Source organism: Chiloscyllium plagiosum, unplaced genomic scaffold (assembly GCF_037043375.1).
Source record: "Chiloscyllium plagiosum isolate Xiang-an unplaced genomic scaffold, Cpla_swu_hap1 HiC_scaffold_9, whole genome shotgun sequence".
NCBI lineage: Eukaryota > Metazoa > Chordata > Chondrichthyes > Orectolobiformes > Hemiscylliidae > Chiloscyllium > Chiloscyllium plagiosum.
Genome location: NW_028270147.1, coordinates 2,660,283 through 2,680,340, shown reverse-complemented (window position 1 = coordinate 2,680,340; position 20,058 = coordinate 2,660,283). Strand labels below are relative to the sequence as shown.

General features: G+C 46.7%; 1 protein-coding gene across 1 annotated transcript in view; it reads left to right on the top strand.

The window, feature by feature from the left end:
• tnni3k (TNNI3 interacting kinase) overlaps positions 1 to 20,058 on the top strand; it is a 171,431-nt gene that overhangs the window by 18,582 nt on the left and 132,791 nt on the right. Inside the window, exons 5-6 of the mRNA XM_087990344.1 lie at positions 6,397 to 6,507; positions 11,358 to 11,456. Of these exons, the coding sequence (XP_087846470.1) occupies positions 6,397 to 6,507; positions 11,358 to 11,456 (210 nt within the window). The remainder of the gene's footprint in view (positions 1 to 6,396; positions 6,508 to 11,357; positions 11,457 to 20,058) is intronic.

The following is a 20,058-nucleotide window of genomic DNA, read 5'->3' as shown; positions in this document are numbered from 1 at the left end:
CAGTACCCATCCAAATGCCTCTTAAATGTTGCAATTGTACCAGCCTCCACTACTTCCTCCAGCAGCTCATTCTATATACGTACCACCCTCTGCATGAAAAAGTTGCCCCTTAGGTCTCTTATGTCTTTCCCCTCTCACCCTAAACCTATGCCCTCTAGTTCTGGACTCCCTGACCCCAGGGAAAAGGCTTTGCCTATTTATCCTATCCATGCCCCTCATAATTTTGTAAACCTCTATAAGGTCACCACTCAGGCTCCAACGCTCCAGAGAAAACAGCCCCAGCCTGTTCAGCCTCTCCCTGTAGCTCAGATCCTCCAACCCTGGCAATATCCTTGTAAATCTTTTCTGAACCCTTTCAAGTTTCACAACATCTTTCCAATAGGAAGGAGACCAGAATTGCATGCAATATTCCAACAGTGGCCTAACCAATGTCCTGTACAGCCGCAACATGACCTCCCAACTCCTGTACTCAATACTCTGACCAACAAAGGAAAGCATCCCAAACACCTTCTTCACTATCCTATCTACCTGCAACTCCACTTTCAAGGAGCTATGAACTAGCACTCCAAGGTCTCTTTGTTTAGCAACACTCCCTAGAACCTTACCATTAAATGTATAAATCCTGCTAAGATTTGCTTTCCCAAAATGCAGCACCTTGTATTTATCTGAATTAAACTCCATTTGCCACTTCTCAGCCCATTGGCCCATCTGGTCCAGATCCTGTCATAATCTGAGGTAACCCTCTTCGCTGTCCACTACACCTCCAATTTTGGTGTCATGTGCAAACTTACTAACTGTACCTCTTATGCTTGCATCCAAATAATTTATGCAAATGATGAAACGTAGAGGGCCCAGCACCGATCCTTGTGGCACTCCACTGGTCACAGGCCTCCAGTCTGAAATACAACCCTCCACCACCACCCTCTGTCTTCTACCTTTGAGCCAGTTCTGTATCCAAATGGCTAGTTCTTCCTGTATTGCATGAGATCTAACCTTGCTAATCAGTCTCCCATGGGGAACCTTGTCGAACGCCTTACTGAAGTCCATATAGATCACATCTACCACTCTCCGCTCATCAACCTTCTTTGTTACTTCCTCAAAAAACTCAATCAAGTTTGTGAGATATGATTTCCCACACTCAAAACCATGTTGACTATCCCGAATCACTAATCTCCATAAATCATCTCAATTGATTTGGTAACCTTTATTCCCCAAACAAATAATGAACTTTTGTGACAACGTTGTCACTTTTAAAGGTGATTTTGTCCTTTTCTTTGAGGAGAGGTTGTAAAGGCAGAGGCAGAGGTGCTGCACAGTTTACCAGAACTCATGAGGCCTGGGATTTTTTAACAACCTGAATGGGTGTGGTCAGCTCTCTCAACCATGCTTTCTAGTTTTTTGTAGCTCTAGCAGCAGAAGCTGTTTGGGGTCCTTTATAAGAACATCAGAACAAGGAGCAGGAGAACTAGCAGCAGGGACCTCCAGCCCTTTGAGCCTGCTCCGCCATTCAATAAGATCATGGCGTCAACTCCACTCACCCGCCCACTCACTGTATCCCTACCTCAGCTTTAAAAGTGATCACTGAAATAGCATCAACTACTTCCCCGGCCAAGGAATTCCACAGATTGACAACCCTCTGGGTGAAGATGTTCCTTCTCAGTTCAGTTCTAAGCCTGCTTCCTCTAATCTTGAGGCTGTGCCCTCTTATCCTAGTCTCACCCAGCAGTGGAAACATCCCATATCTATTTTATCGATTCCCTTCATAATTTTATATGCTTTGATAAGATTCCCCCTCATTCTTCTGAATTCCAATTAATATAATCCCAGTCTACTCAGTCTCTCCTCATAAACCAACCCCCTCAACTCCGGAATCAACCCAGTGAACCTCCTCTGCACCCCCTCCAGTGCCAGTACATCCTTGCTCAAGGAAGGAGATCAAATCTGCACACAGTACTCCAGTGTGGCCTCACCAGCACCTTGTACAGCTATAGCATTACCTCTTTGCTTTTAAACTCAATTCCTTTAGCAATGAAGGACAAAATTCCATTTGCCTTCCTAATGACCTGTTGTACCTTCAGACCAACCTTCTATGATTCATGCACAAGGACACCCAGGTCCCTCTGCACAGCAGCATGCTGCAACTTTTTACCATTCAAGTAATAATCCTTTTTACTGTAACCCCGACCAAAATGGATGACTTCACATTTATTAACGTTGTATTCCATCTGCCAGACCTTTGCCCACTCACTCAATGCATCTATGTTCCTCTGCAAGGTTTCACATCCTCTGCATACGTTGCTCCGCCACTCATCTTAGTGTCATCAGCAAACTTTGACACACTACACATGGTTGAAACCTTAATGCTGGAACAGCACAGCAGGTCAGGCAGCATCCAGGGAACAGGAGATTCGACGTTTCGGGCACAGGCCCTTCTTCAGGAATTCCTGAAGAAGGGCCTGTGCCCGAAACATCGAATCTCCTGTTCCCTGGATGCTGCCTGACCTGCTGTGCTGTTCCAGCAATAAAGTTTCAACTTTGATCTCCAGCATCTGCAGACCTCACTTTCTCCTCGAACACTACACATGGTCCCCAACTCCAAATCATCGATATAAATTGTAAATAATTGCGGTCCCAACACCAATCCCTGAGGCACACCATTAGTCACTGATTTCCAGCCAGAATAGCACTCAGTTATCGCCACTCTTTGCTTCCTGTGGGCGCAGGTTTTGCAATTCCTGCGGTGGCAGGGGAAGGTGCCAGGATGGGAGGGTGGGTAGTTGGGAAGCGTGAACCTGACCAGGTAGTCACGGAGGGAACAGTCTTTGCGGAAAGTGGATAAGGGTGGGGAGGGAAATATATCCCTGGTGGTGGGCCCGTTTGGAGGTGGCAGAAATGTTGGCAGATGATGTGATTTATGTGGAGGTTGGTGGGTGGAAGGTGAGGACCAGGGGGTTCTGTCCTTGTTACAGTTGGAGGAGTGGAGTTTGAGCGTGGAGGTGCGGGATGTGGATGAGATGTGCCTGAGGGCATCATCAACCACATGGAAGGAGAAATTGCAGTCTTTAAAGAAGGAGGCCATCTGGTGTGTTCTGTCATGGAACTGGTCCTCCTGGGAGCAATGGAGTGGAGGCGGAGGAATTGAGAATACGGGGCAACATTTTTGCAGGAGATAGGGTGGGAAGAGGTGTAATCCAGGTAGCTGTGGGAGTCGGTGGGTTTATACAAAATGTCAGTATTACGTTGGTCATCATTGATCGAGATGGAGAGGTCCTGGAAGGGGAGGGTGGTGCCAGAGATGGTCCAGGTAAATTTAAGGTTGGGGTGGAATGTGTTGGTGAAGTTGATGAAGTGTTCAACCTCTCCGCGGGAGCACGAGATGGCGCCGATGTAGTCATCAATGTAGCGAGGAAAGGGTGGGGAGTGGTGCCGGTGTAACTACGGAACATGGACTGTTCTACGTAGCCAACAAAGAGACAGGCATAGCTGGGGTCCATACGGGTGCCCATGGCTACCCCTTTCATCTAGAGGAAGTGGGAGGATTCGAAGGAGAAATTGTTAAAGGTGAGGACCAGTTCAGCCAGTAGAAGGTTACTGTTGGGGATGTTGGGAGTGGAAGAAGTGGAGGGCTTGGAGGCCCTGGTCATGGCGGATGGAGGTGTAGAGGGATTGGATATCCATGGTGAAGATGAGGCGTTGGGGGCCAGGGAAACGGAAGTATTGGAGGAGGTGGAGGGAATGGGTGCTGTCTCGAATGTATGTGGGGAATTCCTGGACGAGGGGGTTAGGACAATATCGAGGTAGGTGGAGATGACTTCGGTGGGGCAGGAGCATGCTGAGACAATGGGTCGGCCAGGGTGATCAGGCTTGTGGATCTTGGGAAGGAGGTAGAATCAGGTGTTGGGGGGTTCCCGGACTATGGAGGTTGGAAGCTGTGGGTGGGAGATCTCCTGAGGTGATGAGGTTCTGTATGGTCTGGGAGATGATGGTTTGGTGATGGGGGGGTGGGGTCATGGTCGAGGGGGTGGAGTCATGGTCGAGGGGGCGGTAGGAGGAGGTGTCTTTGAGTTGGGTGCTGGCTTCAGCAGTGTAGAGGTCAGTGCGCCAGACTGTTTATCCTCATACTCTATCTTACTTTTCTTAATAGCTCTTTTTGTGGCTTTCTATTGACCTTTAAATATTTCCCAATTTTCCAGATTCCTGCTGTTTTGGGCCATTTTGTATGTCTTCTCTTTCACTTTGATAGCCTGCCTTATTCCCTTAGACACCCGTGGCAGATTACCCCTCCTCTTACCGTCCTTCCTTCTCACCGGAATATACTTTAGCTGAGCACTTCAAGTCTCTGTTCCCAGTCTACTTTAGCCAGATCCTCCTTCATTCTATTACTGTCCCTTTGTTCAAGCATAGGACCCTGGTATTGGATTGTATCTTCAAACTCTCCAGCTGTATTTTAAATTCAAACATATTGTGATCACTGCTTCCAAGAAGATCCCCATCTATGAGGTCATTAATTATTCCGGTCTCATTACACAGGACCAGATCTATTGAAAAGGGCTTATGCCCGAAACGTCGATTCTCCTGCTCCTTGGATGCTGCCTGATCTGCTGCGCTTTTCCAGCAACACATTTTTCAGCACAGGACCAGATCTAGGATAGCTTGCTCCTTCATTGGTTCCATTACATACTGTTCAACAAATCTATCACAGATATACTCAACGATCACTCCTCAAGGCAACCCTGACCAAGCTGGTTCAACCAATTTACATGCAGATTAAAATCCCCCATGATAATAGCCGTACCATTTTTGCAGACATTAGTTATTTCCTTGTTTATTGCCCGCCCCAGAAGAGTTGGAAGTTTTGATGAATAATTTCTAACTGCGTCTTTCTCTGAATTTTCTCTTGATGTTCCTGGACTTTGTGCCTGGACTTGTCTTGTTGCCAAGTTACTATTGTTGTCTTATTACTGTATTGGAACATTAATTAGTAATAGGTGTTGCATCTATTAGAGTGAAAGAGAGTTAGAGAATCCTACAGCACAGAGACAGGCCCTTTGGCCCGAACTGGTCCATGCTGAGCAAAATGTCCATCCACACTAACCCCATGTCCCTGCATTTGGCCCATATCCTTCTAATCCTTTCCTATCCATGTATTTGTTCAAATGCTTTTTAAATGTTGTGAATGTATCCGCCTCAACCACTTCCGCTGGCAGCTCATTCCATATGCATCTCATCCTCTGTGTAAAAAAGTTGCCCCTCAGGTTCCCTTTTATTCTTTCCCCTCTAACCTTAAACTGACCCCCTCTAGTCCTCGATTCCCTAACCCTGGGAAAAAGACTGAGTGCATCCACCCTATCCATGCCTCTCATCATCTTATACACCTCTGTAAGGTACCCTCTCCTCAGCCTCCTACACTCTAAAGAAAAAAGTCCTGGCTTGTCCAACCTCTCCCTATAGCTCAGACCATTGATTCCAGGCAGCGCGTTGTAAATTCCTGCTGCACTCTTTCCAGTTTAATAACATCCTTCCTATAACAAGGTGACCAAAACTGAACCCAATATTGTTCGATTAATTTTTCCAATATTCTCTTTTTTTTGTTTGTATTTCAACTGAAGTGTTTATATAAATCATCTTTTGCTTAATGTGAAGTAGTTTGACCAGTCACATCACACCTGGAACATCCAATTCACATCGACCTTCAAGCTAAGGAAAAGTTAAGGTCTGGGCTTTCTACTGAAAATATTTTGAGAGGGTCTGGTCTGGACCATAGTACTTTCCATCTCCATTTTGATATTTGTAATTAACCTTCTGGTCAGTGTCGCTTTTGACGGAGAGAGAGTTACAGCTTTCCAAAGCCTGTGTATGAGGGGAAAGCTGCCTTTTGTCCTCTTGAATGGCCTGGCTTGGATTTGGAATCTTTATCCCTTGTGTATGTTGATTATTCCGGAATAGAGTGGGGCTGGAAAAGCACAGCGGTTCAGGCAGCATCCGAGGAGCAGGAAAATCGACGTTTCAGGCAAAAGCCCTTCATCAGGAATACCTGTGTTGATTATTCCACCAATGTCACTCAATTGACCCAACCAAATGCATTATTCATTGTAATCAGCTCAATCAGCTTAGCATTTAATTTGGATAATGAATGTTAATGCTGGTACTGATGTAGAGGAGGTGGGAATGTCAGATGTTCTGTTCACTCTAAGAGCTGGCTTTGAGGGAGCTGGATCTGTGTTAAGGGCTCTCCACCTGTAAGTAAAGGATACAAAAAGAAAAAAAGAAGAAACGTAGAGGAGGTGGGATTACCTACACATGAACGATACCTACAGTAATCCGTAAGGCCAGCGTACAGAGCTGCAGCTTGTTGTGAGTGTGATGAAGATGAACACAATGTTTCCTGCTCTTCAGGACAATACTGAGCTGGTCACTGCACTGCTGCACGGAGGGGCAGACATTCAGCAGGTGGGCTATGGAGCACTCACTGCTCTTCACATTGCAACCATTGCAGCCAACAATGAGGTAAGGTCACACTTCTAAATCATCAATAACATCTCGGATTTAAACAGCACCCTTCACGTAATAAAACTAGTGGCATGTCCTCACTTGCCTGGGCACGAAGCTCTGCTAGGCTTCACTAAAACTTTCTGACTCTCTCTCTCTCATGTCCATTAATACAGGAGCAGGAATAGGCCATTTAGCCCTTGAGCTGGTGCTACCATTCTACCTGATGGTTATAATCACCTACCAAGGCTATTTTCCTGTGATAACCCCAGGTGTCTTGATAGCTTTAATATCCAGAGACCTATTGATCTCTGTCTTGATCATGATCAGTGATTGAGCCGAGACAATAAATATTTCTTCCTATGTTTTGAATGTTCCTCAAAACCTCACTCTTCAAATAAGCTTTTGCTCATCCATTCCTGACATTTCTTTATGCGACTATAACATGTAGGAGCAGAATTAGGCATTCAGCCCTTAGAATCTCCTCTGCCATGATCCTCAACTCCACCTTCCTCCAATCTCCCCATAAGCCTTAGTATTCCATTACTGACTAAAAACCTGCCTGCCTCAGTCTTAAATATATTTAATGAGACAGCCTTGACAGTCCCTCTGTTGTAAAGAATTCCAAATTTCACTCATCTTGGAGAGAAAACATTCTTCCTCATCTCCGACTTAAATGTGTGACCCTTATTCTGAGAAGATGTCCTCTGGTCCTGGACCCTCCCACAGAGAAAACAAACCTTTCCACATTGACCCTGTCAAGCCCACATTGACCCTGCCGAGCCCACATCGACCCTGTCGAGCCCACATTGACCCTGTCGAGCCCACATCGACTCTGTCGAGCCCACATTGAACCTGTTGAGCCCACATCGATCCTGTCAAGCCCAAATTGACCCTGTCAAGCCCACATTGACCCTGTCGAGCCCACATCGACTCTGTCGAGCCCAGATTGACCCTGTCGAGCCCACATCGACCCTGTCAAGCCCACATTGACCCTGTCGAGCCCACATCGACCCTGTTGAGCCCACATTGACCCTGTCGAGCCCACATTGACCCTGTCGAGCCCACATCGACCCTGTTGAGCCCACATCGACCCTGTCAAGCCCACATTGACTCTGTCGAGCCCACATCGACCCTGTTGAGCCCACATCGACCCTGTCAAGCCCACATTGACCCTGTCGAGCCCACATCGACCCTGTTGAGCCTGCATCAACACTGTCGAGCCCACATTGACCTTGTCGAGCCCACATTGACCCTGTCGAGCCCACATCGACCCTATAAAGTCCACATCGACCCTGTCAAGCCCACATTGACCCTGTCAAGCCCACATTGACCCTGTCAAGCCCACATTGACCCTGTCGAGCCCACATCGATCCTGTCGAGCCCACATCAACTCTGTCGAGCCCACATTGACCTTGTCGAGCCCACATTGACCCTGTCGAGCCCACATCGACCCTATAAAGTCCACATCGACCCTGTCAAGCCCACATTGACCCTGTCAAGCCCACATTGACCCTGTCGAGCCCACATCGACCCTGTCGAGCCCACATTGACCCTGTTGAGCCCACATTGACCCTGTCGAGCCCACATCGATCCTGTCGAGCCCACATTGACCCTGTCGAGCCCACATTGACCCTGTCAAGCCCACATCGACCCTGTCAAGCCCACATTGACCCTGCCGAGCCCACATCGACCCTGTCGAGCCCACATTGACCCTGTCGAGCCCACATCGACCCTGTTGAGCCCACATTGACCCTGTCGAGCCCACATCGACCCAGTCGAGCCCACATTAACCCTGTCAAGCCCACATCGACCCTGTCGAGCCCACATCGACTCTGTCGAGCCCACATCGATCCTGTCAAGCCCACATTGACCCTGTCAAGCCCACATTGACCCTGTCGAGCCCACATCGACTCTGTCGAGCCCACATTGACCCTGTCGAGCCCACATCGATCCTGTCGAGCCCACATTGACCCTGTCGAGCCCACATTGACCCTGTCAAGCCCACATCGACCCTGTCAAGCCCACATTGACCCTGCCGAGCCCACATCGACCCTGTCGAGCCCACATTGACCCTGTCGAGCCCACATCGACCCTGTTGAGCCCACATTGACCCTGTCGAGCCCACATCGACCCAGTCGAGCCCACATTAACCCTGTCAAGCCCACATCGACCCTGTCGAGCCCACATCGACCCTGTCGAGCCCACATCGATCCTGTCAAGCCCACATTGACCCTGTCAAGCCCACATTGACCCTGTCGAGCCCACATCGACTCTGTCGAGCCCACATTGACCCTGTCGAGCCCACATCGATCCTGTCGAGCCCACATTGACCCTGTCGAGCCCACATTGACCCTGTCAAGCCCACATCGACCCTGTCAAGCCCACATTGACCCTGCCGAGCCCACATCGACCCTGTCGAGCCCACATTGACCCTGTCGAGCCCACATCGACCCTGTTGAGCCCACATTGACCCTGTCGAGCCCACATTAACCCTGTCAAGCCCACATCGACCCTGTCGAGCCCACATCGACCCTGTCGAGCCCACATCGATCCTGTCAATCCCACATTGACCCTGTCAAGCCCACATTGACCCTGTCGAGCCCACTTCGACTCTGTCGAGCCCACATTGACCCTGTCGAGCCCACATCGACCCTGTTGAGCCCACATTGACCCTGTCGAGCCCACATCGACCCAGTCGAGCCCACATTAACCCTGTCAAGCCCACATCGACCCTGTCGAGCCCACATCGACCCTGTCGAGCCCACATCGATCCTGTCAATCCCACATTGACCCTGTCAAGCCCACATTGACCCTGTCGAGCCCACTTCGACTCTGTCGAGCCCACATTGACCCTGTCGAGCCCACTAAGAATCCTGCAGATTTCAGTCAGGTCACCTCTCATTCTTCTAAACTCCAATGAGTGCAACCCTACTTAACCTCTCCTCATAAGACAGTCCCTCCACACTTGTTATCATCACTTCCTCTGGACTGCCTCCAATGTCAGTATATTTAGCCTTGGAAAAGGGGCTCAAAACTGCTACAGTAGTCCAGCTGTGGTCTGACTTGTGCCTTGCATAGTTTAACAAAGCCTCCCTACATTTTGAAGTAAAGACCAACATTCCATTTGTGTTTTCTCTTATCCACTGAACTTGGACACTAGCTTTCTGTAATTTATGAGCAAGGACTCCCAAATCTCTCTGTTCTGTAGCTTTCCATAATCCTTCTCCTTTTAAATAATATTCAAATCCCTATTCATCCTGCCAAAGTGCATAGCCTCACATTTCCCCACACTGTGTTCTATCTGCCAGGTTTTTACCCACTTGCTTAACCTCTCTAATCCCTGCGCAGACTCTTTGTGTCATCCTCACTACTTGCCTTCCCCCTGTTGTTGTGTTATCCACAATCCTGGCTGTAATCCATTCACTTTCCTCTCCAAGTTAGGAATATGCATTCGAAATCATTGTGGCCCCAGCACTGATCCCTGTGGCACTCCATTACCTACAGGTTGCTATCTTGAATATGCCCGTCCTTTATTCCAACTCTCTATCTTCTAATAGATATCCAATTTTCGGTCCATGCTAATACGCTACCTGCAACACCATGAGCTCATCTCACTGAGCAGCCTAATGTGTGGGATCTTAGCAAGTGCTTTCTAAAGATGATGTAGCAGAGTGTTCAATTTTGCTTCATCCAAAATTCTTGAAAGGAATTAGAAAATTTTAGTTCATTAATGAAGCTGTGTAAATGCGAGCAGTTATATGTTTTATTTCGCAGTTTGTTTGTGTTTGAGTAAACAGCCAAGTTCCTAGACTATAGTCTGACAAAGGGTGACTGGATGTGCAACATTAACTGTCTTTCTGTTTGCACAGATGCTGCCTGAGTTTCTCCAGCACTTTTTGTTTTTATTTCCCAGCCAGTAATCTTGCTCTCCTGGTGATGTAAAGAAACATCATCGTTAACAGCAGTGACCGGTGGTTGTGATGTTTGTGAATACCCTTCAGGGAAGGAAATTTGCCAACTATAACAGGTCTGTCTTACATGAGACTCCAGACCCATAGCAGATACAGTCGAGATTTAACTGCACTCTGAAATGGTCTGTCAGAACATTCAGCTGTCTCTTTTTTTGCAGAATCACAGAAAAGTATTTTTTTCAATTCTTCTGTGGGATGTAGACTTTGTTGCTCAGGCTGACATTTGCTGCCTGTGTTTGATTGCTCCAACCTGTATAATGTGTTTGACCATTGAGGTTATCAGGAGTAGTCAGACTGTACCATTGGAACCACAATCAGGTCAACTCTTATTGGACACTGTAGTCAACCAGCCTGTCAGTAAAGTTTCTCATGAACAGTGAAGCAGATTTGAGGGCCGAATGGTCTCCTCCTGCCCCTATATCATATGTTAGATTCTGGATCAGTGGTGCTGGAAGAGCACAGCAGTTTAAGCAGCATCCAAGGAGCTTCGAAATTGACGTTTTGGGCATTCCTGCTGAAGGGCTTTTGCCCGAAACGTCGATTTCACTGCTCGTTGGATGCTGCCTGAACTGCTGTGCTCTTCCAGCACCACTGATCCAGAATCTGGTTTCCAGCATCTGCAGTCATTGTTCTTACCTCTATATGTTAGAATGTATCAGTTCAGAGGGCAGTTTAAAGCCACCACATTGCTGTGGGTCTGGTGTCACATGTAGACCAGCCCAGGTCATGAAGACAGATTCCCTTCTCTGACAGCTTACTGCTGCCTTTACTCACAGATCCCATGAATGATTCAAAAAATAATAACGCATTCTAGATTTGCTCACACTGTTTAATTGCACAGTTGTGTTTCTTTCCTGGTCTCCCCTTCTAACGCTCTCTGGTTGTTTTCCACAGACAGTTGACATCCTATTACAACATGGAGCCTTTGTCAATGTCCAGGATGCTGTCTTCTTCACACCTTTACATATCGCCACTTATTATGGCCATGAGCAGGTAACAAGTGAACTGACCAGTTCAGTGTGCAGCCTCTACCAGATGAAGTCAGAAAATTGAAGGAAGTTTGACCTGGTTATATTGGGTCATACCTCACTGGGGTACAGAGCTGGAACTCAAATCCAACTGTATCCAGAATAATCAGTAAAGTTAAAGGTGTTATAAAGTAAGCAGAATTTCCAAATTTACCCTATTTTCAGTCCCAGAAAGCATAGAAAGCCTGGGCCATATATTTAACAAGGATTACTATTCATTTCAAGTAACTAGACTTGAGCTGCTCAGAGTCATAAGCAAGGAAACAGACCCTTCAGCCCAATCTGTCCATGCTGACCAGATTTCCTAAACTCAACTAGTCCCATTTGCCTGGGTTTGACTCATAGCCCTCTAAACCTTTCGTATTCATGTACCTGTCCAAATAGTTTTGAAATGTTGTAATTGTACCAGCCTCCACCACTTCCTCATCAGCTCATTCCATACACATACACCATCCGCTGTGTGAGAAAATTGCCCCTCAGATGGCTTTTATATCTTTCACATGGTGACTCAGTGGTTAGCACTGGTGCCTCACAGCACCAGGGTCCCAGGTTCAATTCCAGCCTTGGGTGACTGTCTGTGTGGGTTTCCTCTGGGTGCTCCGGTTTCCTCCCACAATCCAAAGATGTGCAGGTTAGGTGGATTGGTCATGCTAAATTGCCCATAGTGCTAAGTGCATTAGTCAGAGGGAAACGGGTCTAGGTGGGGTTACTCTTCAGAGGGTCGGTGTGGACTCATTGGGATGAATGACCAGTTTCCACACTGTAGGGAATCTAATCTTTCTCCTCTCACCCTAAACCTATGTCCTCTAGTTCTGGACTCCCCTTCCCTAGGGAAAATACCTTGGCTGTTCACCTTATCTATGCCCCTCATGATTTTATAAACCTCTGTAAGGTTATCCTTCAGCCTCCTGCAGTACAGGAAAAAATGTTCCAGCCTATCCAGCCTCCCCTTCTAATTCAACCCTTCCAGTCTCAGTAATACCCTTCTAAATCTTTTGGGTATCCTTTCCAGTTTAAAAACATCCTCCCTATAGCAGGGCAACCAGAATTGCATGCAGTACTCCAAATATAGCCTTACAAATATCTTGTATAGCCATAACATAATGCCCAAGTGAACCATTGGCTATAATTTTACGGGTTCTAATTCTAACACCTTCTATGCTCCCCCCTTATGATAGGAAAAATCCTATCAGATAGGGAAAATGGCGTGGGTGTCATGGGTGGAGGGAAAGTAGTTCCAATTTACAGGATCTGCTGTGACGGTGATTGTGTTGAGAGTGTCAGAAAGTCCTACAGCATGGAGACAGGCGCTTGGGTACAAACTGGTCCATGCCGACCAAACTTTCCATCCACTCTGACCCCATTTCCCTGCACTTGGCCATATCCGTCCAATCCTTTCCTATCCATGTACTTGTCCAAATGCCTTTTAAATGTTGTTAATGTACCCGCCTCAACCACTTCCGCTGGCAGCTCATCCCATATGCGTACCACCCTCTGGGTAAATAAAGTTGCCCCTCAGGTTCCCTTTTATTCTTGCCCCTCTAACCTTAAACTGATGCCCTCTAGTCCTCGAATCCCTAACCCTGGGAAAAAGACTGGGTGCATTGACACTATCCAAAGCATTGTTTCTCAATCTCCTTTCTCTGTATCCTTTCAGTGGTTTGTATAAGAGCAACTGGTTCACAATTCTAAAATGTCTCTGTCATTTTAATTAAAAGCCACAACTAATGGCAACTGCTGAAGGAAAGAAAATGCTGTTCTTCAGGTTTAAAGTAGCTTTTACTGCAGAGAACAGAGAGCTGTTGAGCCAGTGGAGGTCTGAAGGTCTTCTCTTCGTCTTGTTCCCAGCACCAAGATGTTTAGTTCCCTGAGAACCAATCACACAACTGTTGGCAGGCAGTGGGTCTTTGGCATTGATGACTGGTCACTAATCCACAGATCAATCAGCTACTTGTTACTGGCTGAAAGACATTTGTACACACATCTGTTGGCTCCAGATCATGTGCACCTTCTTCTTGTGCTGCCTAAAGCAGCAGCTGTATACACAGTACCTACAAAGAGTGTCCAGTAATTTGCTCACAAAAACATACAGTAATTCTTCCACAAATCTTAGTTTTTACGATAATCCTTCTCCCATCTCCATTGACGTTGTCCTGACAACAGACGCACAATTGTATAATTGTTACTTAAACTTGTCTCAGACCTGGGTTGGACTACACTTGGAGTTACTGAGTACACTTACCATAAAGGCTATTGAGATACTGGAGAAGACAGATAAGGATGATGCCAGGGTAATCAGTCATTACTATCAAGAGAGACTGAACAGGCCAAACGTCCTTTCTCGATAAAGGAAAAGGCAAGAGATAATCTGATAGAGGGCCAAAAATGTATTTGATGGATTTGATACTTTCAATGTGTGCAGTGATTGTAATGAGGTCAGCCAGGTGGAGCTCACAGAGTATGAGCTCACCAATTGGGGTTGTTAACCTGGTCCAATCAGGAAGTCCTGGCTGACAGATATAGACAGGAGTGTCTGAGGTTCTGTTCACTCTGAGAGCTGGGTCAGTGTCAAGGACCCTCCACGTGTAAATAAAGGGGGACGTGGTGACAGGACCCCATTCTCAGTGGAGTTATTTCAGTGGCAATGAGAAAAAAACACACTCCTGAAGAAATTCACTCACAACAGTCTTGGAGTTGGGATAGGCATTTCTGTCATCAAGCTGTTATTTTGGAAACTGGACTGGTTCAAACACTGGGCCCAGTCTGTGGAAAGAATGCAATATCTTTTCTGGGCAAATGACACCAGAGCAGATGAAAAACAAGGTGTAATTCTGCTGTCAGTGTTCGGAGCTGCAGCTTTCTCGGTTATTAGGAGCCTGACTCTCCCTGAGGCACCAGATACTAAATCGTTTCAAGAATTGACAGATTTAGTTAGGGAATATTACAACCCAAGCCTCCTCCAATTCTGAGATGCTAACGGGTTTATTCAGCAATTCGAGAACCAGGGGAATCCGTTCTGGGATTTTTGATGCGGTTAGGATGACTGATAGAAACATGTGACTTTGGTTTCACCCTTAATGAGATTCTGAGAAACTGGTATGGGGGATTAATGAGGTAACGGTGCAAATGCGCCTCCTGGCAGAAACCCAACTGAACTTCAAGCAGGCAGTACAACTGGCTTTATCATTGGACAATGCAGCAAGTGGAGCATGAGTTACAGGGTACTCCGATGGACGTGGACACCTTCACCAGTCCCACAGCTTGAGGAACACCACTTGAGGGAAGGCAACCGCACAGCCTCACTCAGGACAAATCCTGAACAGAGGGACTCTCGGTCAGCCCACAGCAAAACCCCAAAACCAGGCCAAACTTCGGCCAAACGGTTAAAAGCTTCTTCAGGATCCAGGCCAGCAAGCTACTGTAGTTGCTGCCGATCTGTGGACTCAGGACAACAAAAGAGTCTCACTAGGCCTGAACTGAGTAAAATAACTCACATATCCAGGGGAGTGCACGCCCTGGAAACCCACCCCCACTTGGTTTGGAACAGTTACATCGTTTAGCGAAAAAAAACTGCAGACGCTGGAATCCAAAGGAGACAGGCAGGAGGCTGGGGGAACACAGCAAGGCAGGCAGCATCATAAGGGACAGGCAGGAGGCTGGGGGAACACAGCAAGGCAGGCAGCATCAGGAGGGACAGGCAGGAGGCTGGGGGAACACAGCAAGGCAGGCAGCATCAGGAGGGACAGGCAGGAGGCTGGGGGAACACAGTAAGGCAGGCAGCATCAGGAGGGACAGGCAGGAGGCTGGGGGAACACAGCAAGGCAGGCAGCATCAGGAGGGACAGGCAGGAGGCTGGGGGAACACAGCAAGGCAGACAGCATCAGGAGGAGAATTCGATGTTTCGGGTGGAATCTTTCTTCAGTTAAATTGTTCAGCTAAACCAGAACCAATCAAAATAAACATCTGATTAAATGGTCACCTGGTTCTAATGGAGGTCGATACTGGTACAGCTGTATCAGTGATTGGAGAACCAGTCTTTGACAAAATTTGCTCTGATTCCAACTGTTAATTTCTTCAAGAAGTCACAAGACAGAACCTAGACCAGGGAACCTTTACAGATGAAAGGAACAACTTCAGTTCTGTTCTCATATGAGAAGCAATTGGTTCAGTTCCCAGTGATTGCAGTAAACGAGTTGGGCTCAAGCCTGATGGGAGAAAGTGAGGTCTGCAGATGCTGGAGATCAAAGTTGAAACTTTATTGCTGGAACAGCACAGCAGGTCAGGCAGCATCCAGGGAACAGGAGATTCGACGTTTCGGGCACAGGCCCTTCTTCATTCCCGAATAAGGGCCTGTGCCCGAAACGTCGAATCTCCTGTTCCCTGGATGCTGCCTGACCTGCTGTGCTGTTCCAGCAATAAAGTTTCAACCTCAAGCCTGATGGGGACTAGATTGGTTGTGAAAGATTCACTGAGATGGGGTCAACACTTTTTGATTAAAAAATGCCCGCCTGAGTGAAATCCTAACCAGGTACCTGGACCTTTTTCAGGAAGATCGAGATGGAGGATGGGAAAAATTTCTGGCTGTAAGAGCTGCTCCTTTTTTGAGGTATTTTAGATGCTGGAGGTGATTTCCTTGAATTCCAGAAGCAGCAATTACTGTTTCATATGCTACTGCATGGTTTTGGAAGCTTGGAAAAAAATGTCAAAACAGCAGCAGTTTTAAAAGGGAGAGGCACAGACAAAGGAAGCACATGGTCTGTGCAGGAGAGAGAGAGAGAGAGAGAGAGAAAGAAAAAAAAAGAAACCCACACTGCTAACTGACACAGCAATGAATCTGCACAGTTACTGCCTTTGCTGTTTGAATTCATGTAACTCTGGACATCAGAGTGTGTTTGGGAAAACTTAACAAACAGCAAAATTCACAACTGATTTTGGAGGAATCTGTTTGGGAGAGGTCACAGCACAGGAACAGATAAGTGAATAGTTTTAACAATAGCCTTGCTGTAAATCTACAATACTGAGTTTAATGGGTTATTTATTAATTATATGTTTTATTGAGATATGTCTCTTAAGCCATATGTATTAAGTTGTCCTGGAGCAGTGTTTTGTAAAGGAATAAGACAGTGCTATTTTCTGGGTCTGTAGACTGGAAGAAGCAAACATGGCCTTTAGTAGAGTGATATGCTCTTCGTGTCGGATGTGGGAGTTTATGGAGAATTTCTGTGTTACTGAGGATTATATCTGCAATAAATGCTATTGGTTCCGAATTCTATCAGATTGAATGGATCGATTGGAGAGACAGTTAAAGGCAATGAGGAATTTACAAGAGCAAGGGGATGTGATGGATGGCAATTATAGGAAGGGGGGAAGTCTCAGATACAGTCACATAGATGGGTTAACTCCAGGGAAGGTAAGAGAGGTAGGCAGGCAGTGCATGAGTCTTCTGTGGCTATCCCCATTTCAAACAGGTATGCTGTTTTGGAAAATTTAGAGGGTGATAGATTCTCAGGGGAACGTAGCACGAACAGCCAAGTTTCTGGTATTGAGACTGGCTCTAATATAGTGAGGGGTACGTCGGGTTCCAAGCGATCGATTGTGTTAGGGGACTCTCTAGTCTGAGGTACAGAGAGACGTTTCTGTGGCCAGCAGAGAAAAATCAGAATGGTGCGTTGCTTCCCTGGCATCAGGATCAAGGATGTCTCGGAGAGGGTGCAGAATGTTCTCACGGGGGAAGAAGGCCCAGCAACAAGTCATTGTCCACATTGGAACCAATGACATTGGAAGGGTGATTACAGAGAGTTAGGCAGAAATTTAAAAGAGAGGTCCTTGAGAGTAGTAATATCTGGATTACTCCCGGTGCTACAAGCTAGTGGGGGCAGGAATACGAGGATAGAGCAGATGAATGCATGGCTAATGAGCTGGTGTACGGGAGAAGGATTCTCATTATTGGACCATTGGAAGCCATTTTGGGGTAGAAGTGTTCTGTGCAAGAAAGACGGATTGCACCTGAATTGGAAGGGGACTAATATACTGGCAGGGAAATTTGCTGGAGCTGCTCAGGTGGGGGTGGTTGGGACCGAGGGAGATAGTGAGGAAAGATTTCACTCTGAGACTGGTACACTTGAGAACAAAGGCGAGTCAAACAGTCAGGGCAGGCAGGGACAAAGCAGAGAACAAGGTAGCACTGATAGATTAGACTGCATTTATTTCAATGCAAGGGGTCTAACAGGGAAGGCAGATGAATTCAGGGCATGGTTAGGAACATGGGACTGGGATATCATAGCAATTTCAGAAACATGGCTCAGGGATGGACAGGGCTGGCAGCTTAATGTTCCAGGATACAAATGCTACAGGAAGGACAGAAAGGGAAGCGAGAGAGGAGGGGGAGTGGTGTTTTTGATAAGGGATAGCATTACAGCTGTACTGAGGGAGGATATTCCTGGAAATACATCCAGGGAAGTTATTTGGGTGGAACTGAGAAATAAGAAAGGATGATCAACATATTGGGGTTGTATTATAGACCCCCGAATAGTCAGAGGGAGATTGAGAGACAAATTTGTAAGGAGATCTCAGTTATCTGTAAGAATAATAGGGAGGTTATGGTAGGGGATTTTAACTTTCTGAACATAGACTGGGACTGCCATTGTGTTAAAGGTTTAGAGGGAGAGGAATTTGTTAAGTGTGTACAAGAACATTTTCTGATTCAGTATGTGGATGTACCTACTAGAGAAGGTGAAAAACCTGACCTAGTCTTGGGACATAAGTCAGGGCAGGTGACTGAGGTGTCAGTGGGGGAGCACTTTGGGGCCAGCGACCATAATTCTATTAGATTTGAAATAGTGATGGAAAAGGATAGACCAGATCGAAAGTTGAAGTTTCCCTAAATTGGAGAAAGGCCACTTTTGATGGTATTAGGCAAGAACATTCAAAAGCTGACTGGGCACAGATGTTTGCAGGTAAAGGGACGGCTGAAAAATGGGAAGCCTTCAGAAATGGGATACCAAGAATCCAGAGAAAGTATATTCCTGTCAGGGTGAAAGGAAAGGCTGGTGGGTATAGGGAATGCTGGATGACTAAAGAAATTGAGGGTTTGGTTAAGAAAAGAAAGGAAGCATATGTCAGGTGTAGACAGGATAGATCGAGTGAATCCTTAGTAGAGTATAAAGGAAGTAGGGGTATACTTGAGAGAAATCAGGACGGCAAAAAGGGGTCATGAGATTGCTTTGGCAGATTGAATTAAGGAGAATCCAAAGTGTTTTACAAATGCATTTAAGGACAAAAGGGTAACTAGGGAGAGAATAGGGCCCCTCAAAGATCAGCAAGGTGGCCTTTGTGTGGAGCCACAGGAGATGGGGAAGATACTGGACGAGTATTTTGCATCAGTATTTACTGTGGAGAAGGACACGGAAGATATAGACTGTAGGGAAATAGATGGTGACATCTTTAAAAATGTCCATATTACAGAGGAGGAAGTGCTGGATGTCTTGAAATGCATAAAAGTGGATAAATCCCCAGGACCTGATCAGGTGTACCCTGGAACTCTGTGGGAAGTGAGGGATGTGTTTGCTGGGCCCCTTGCTGAGATATTTGTATCATCGATAGTCACAGGTGAGGTGCCGGAAGACTAGAGGTTGGCTAACATGGTGCCACTGTTTAAGAAAGATGGTAAGGACAAGCCAGGGAACTATAGACCGGTGAACCTGACCTCGGCGGTGGGCAAGTTGTTGGAGGGAATCCTGAGGAATAGGATGTATACGTACTTGAAAAGGCAAGGACTGATTAGGGATAGTGAAATGGCTTTGTGCGTGGGAAATCATGTCTCACAAACCTGATTGAGTTTTTTGAAGAAGTAACAAAGGAGATTGATGAGGGCAGAGCAGTAGATGTGATCTATATGGACTTCAGTAAGGCATTCAACAAGGTTCCCAATGGGACACTGGTTAGCAAGGTTAGATCTCATGGAATACAAGGAGAGCCAGCCATTTGGATACAGAACTGGCTCAAAGGTAGAAGACAGAGGGTGGTGGTGGAGGGTTGCTTTTCAGACTGAAGACCTGTGACCAGTAGAGCACCATAAGGATCGGTGCTGGGTCCTCTACTTTTCACTATTTACATAAATGATTTGGATGTGAACATTGGAGTGGGAGAGTGGCACAGTAGTTAGCACTGCTGCCTCACAGCACCAGAGACCCGCGTTTGATTCCCGCCTCAGGCGACTGACTGTGTGGAGTTTGCACATTCTCCCCGTGTCTGCGTGGGTTTCCTCCAGGTTTTCCAGTTTCATCCCACAGTCCAAAGATGTGCTGGTTCGGTGAATTGACCATAATAAATTACCAATCTTGTCAGGTGCATTAGTCAGCAGGGTGAGGAATGGATGTTGCAGGTTCCAGGATTTAGATCTTTCATTAAGAACAGGCAAGGCGGTAAAAGAGGGGGAGGTGTGGTCTTGTTAGTCAAGGATAGTATACCGGTGGTTGAAAGACTCGTTGACGAGGATTCGTCTACTGAGGTGGTATGGGCTGAGTTTAGAAACAGGACAGGAGAGGTCACACTGCTGGGAGTTTTTT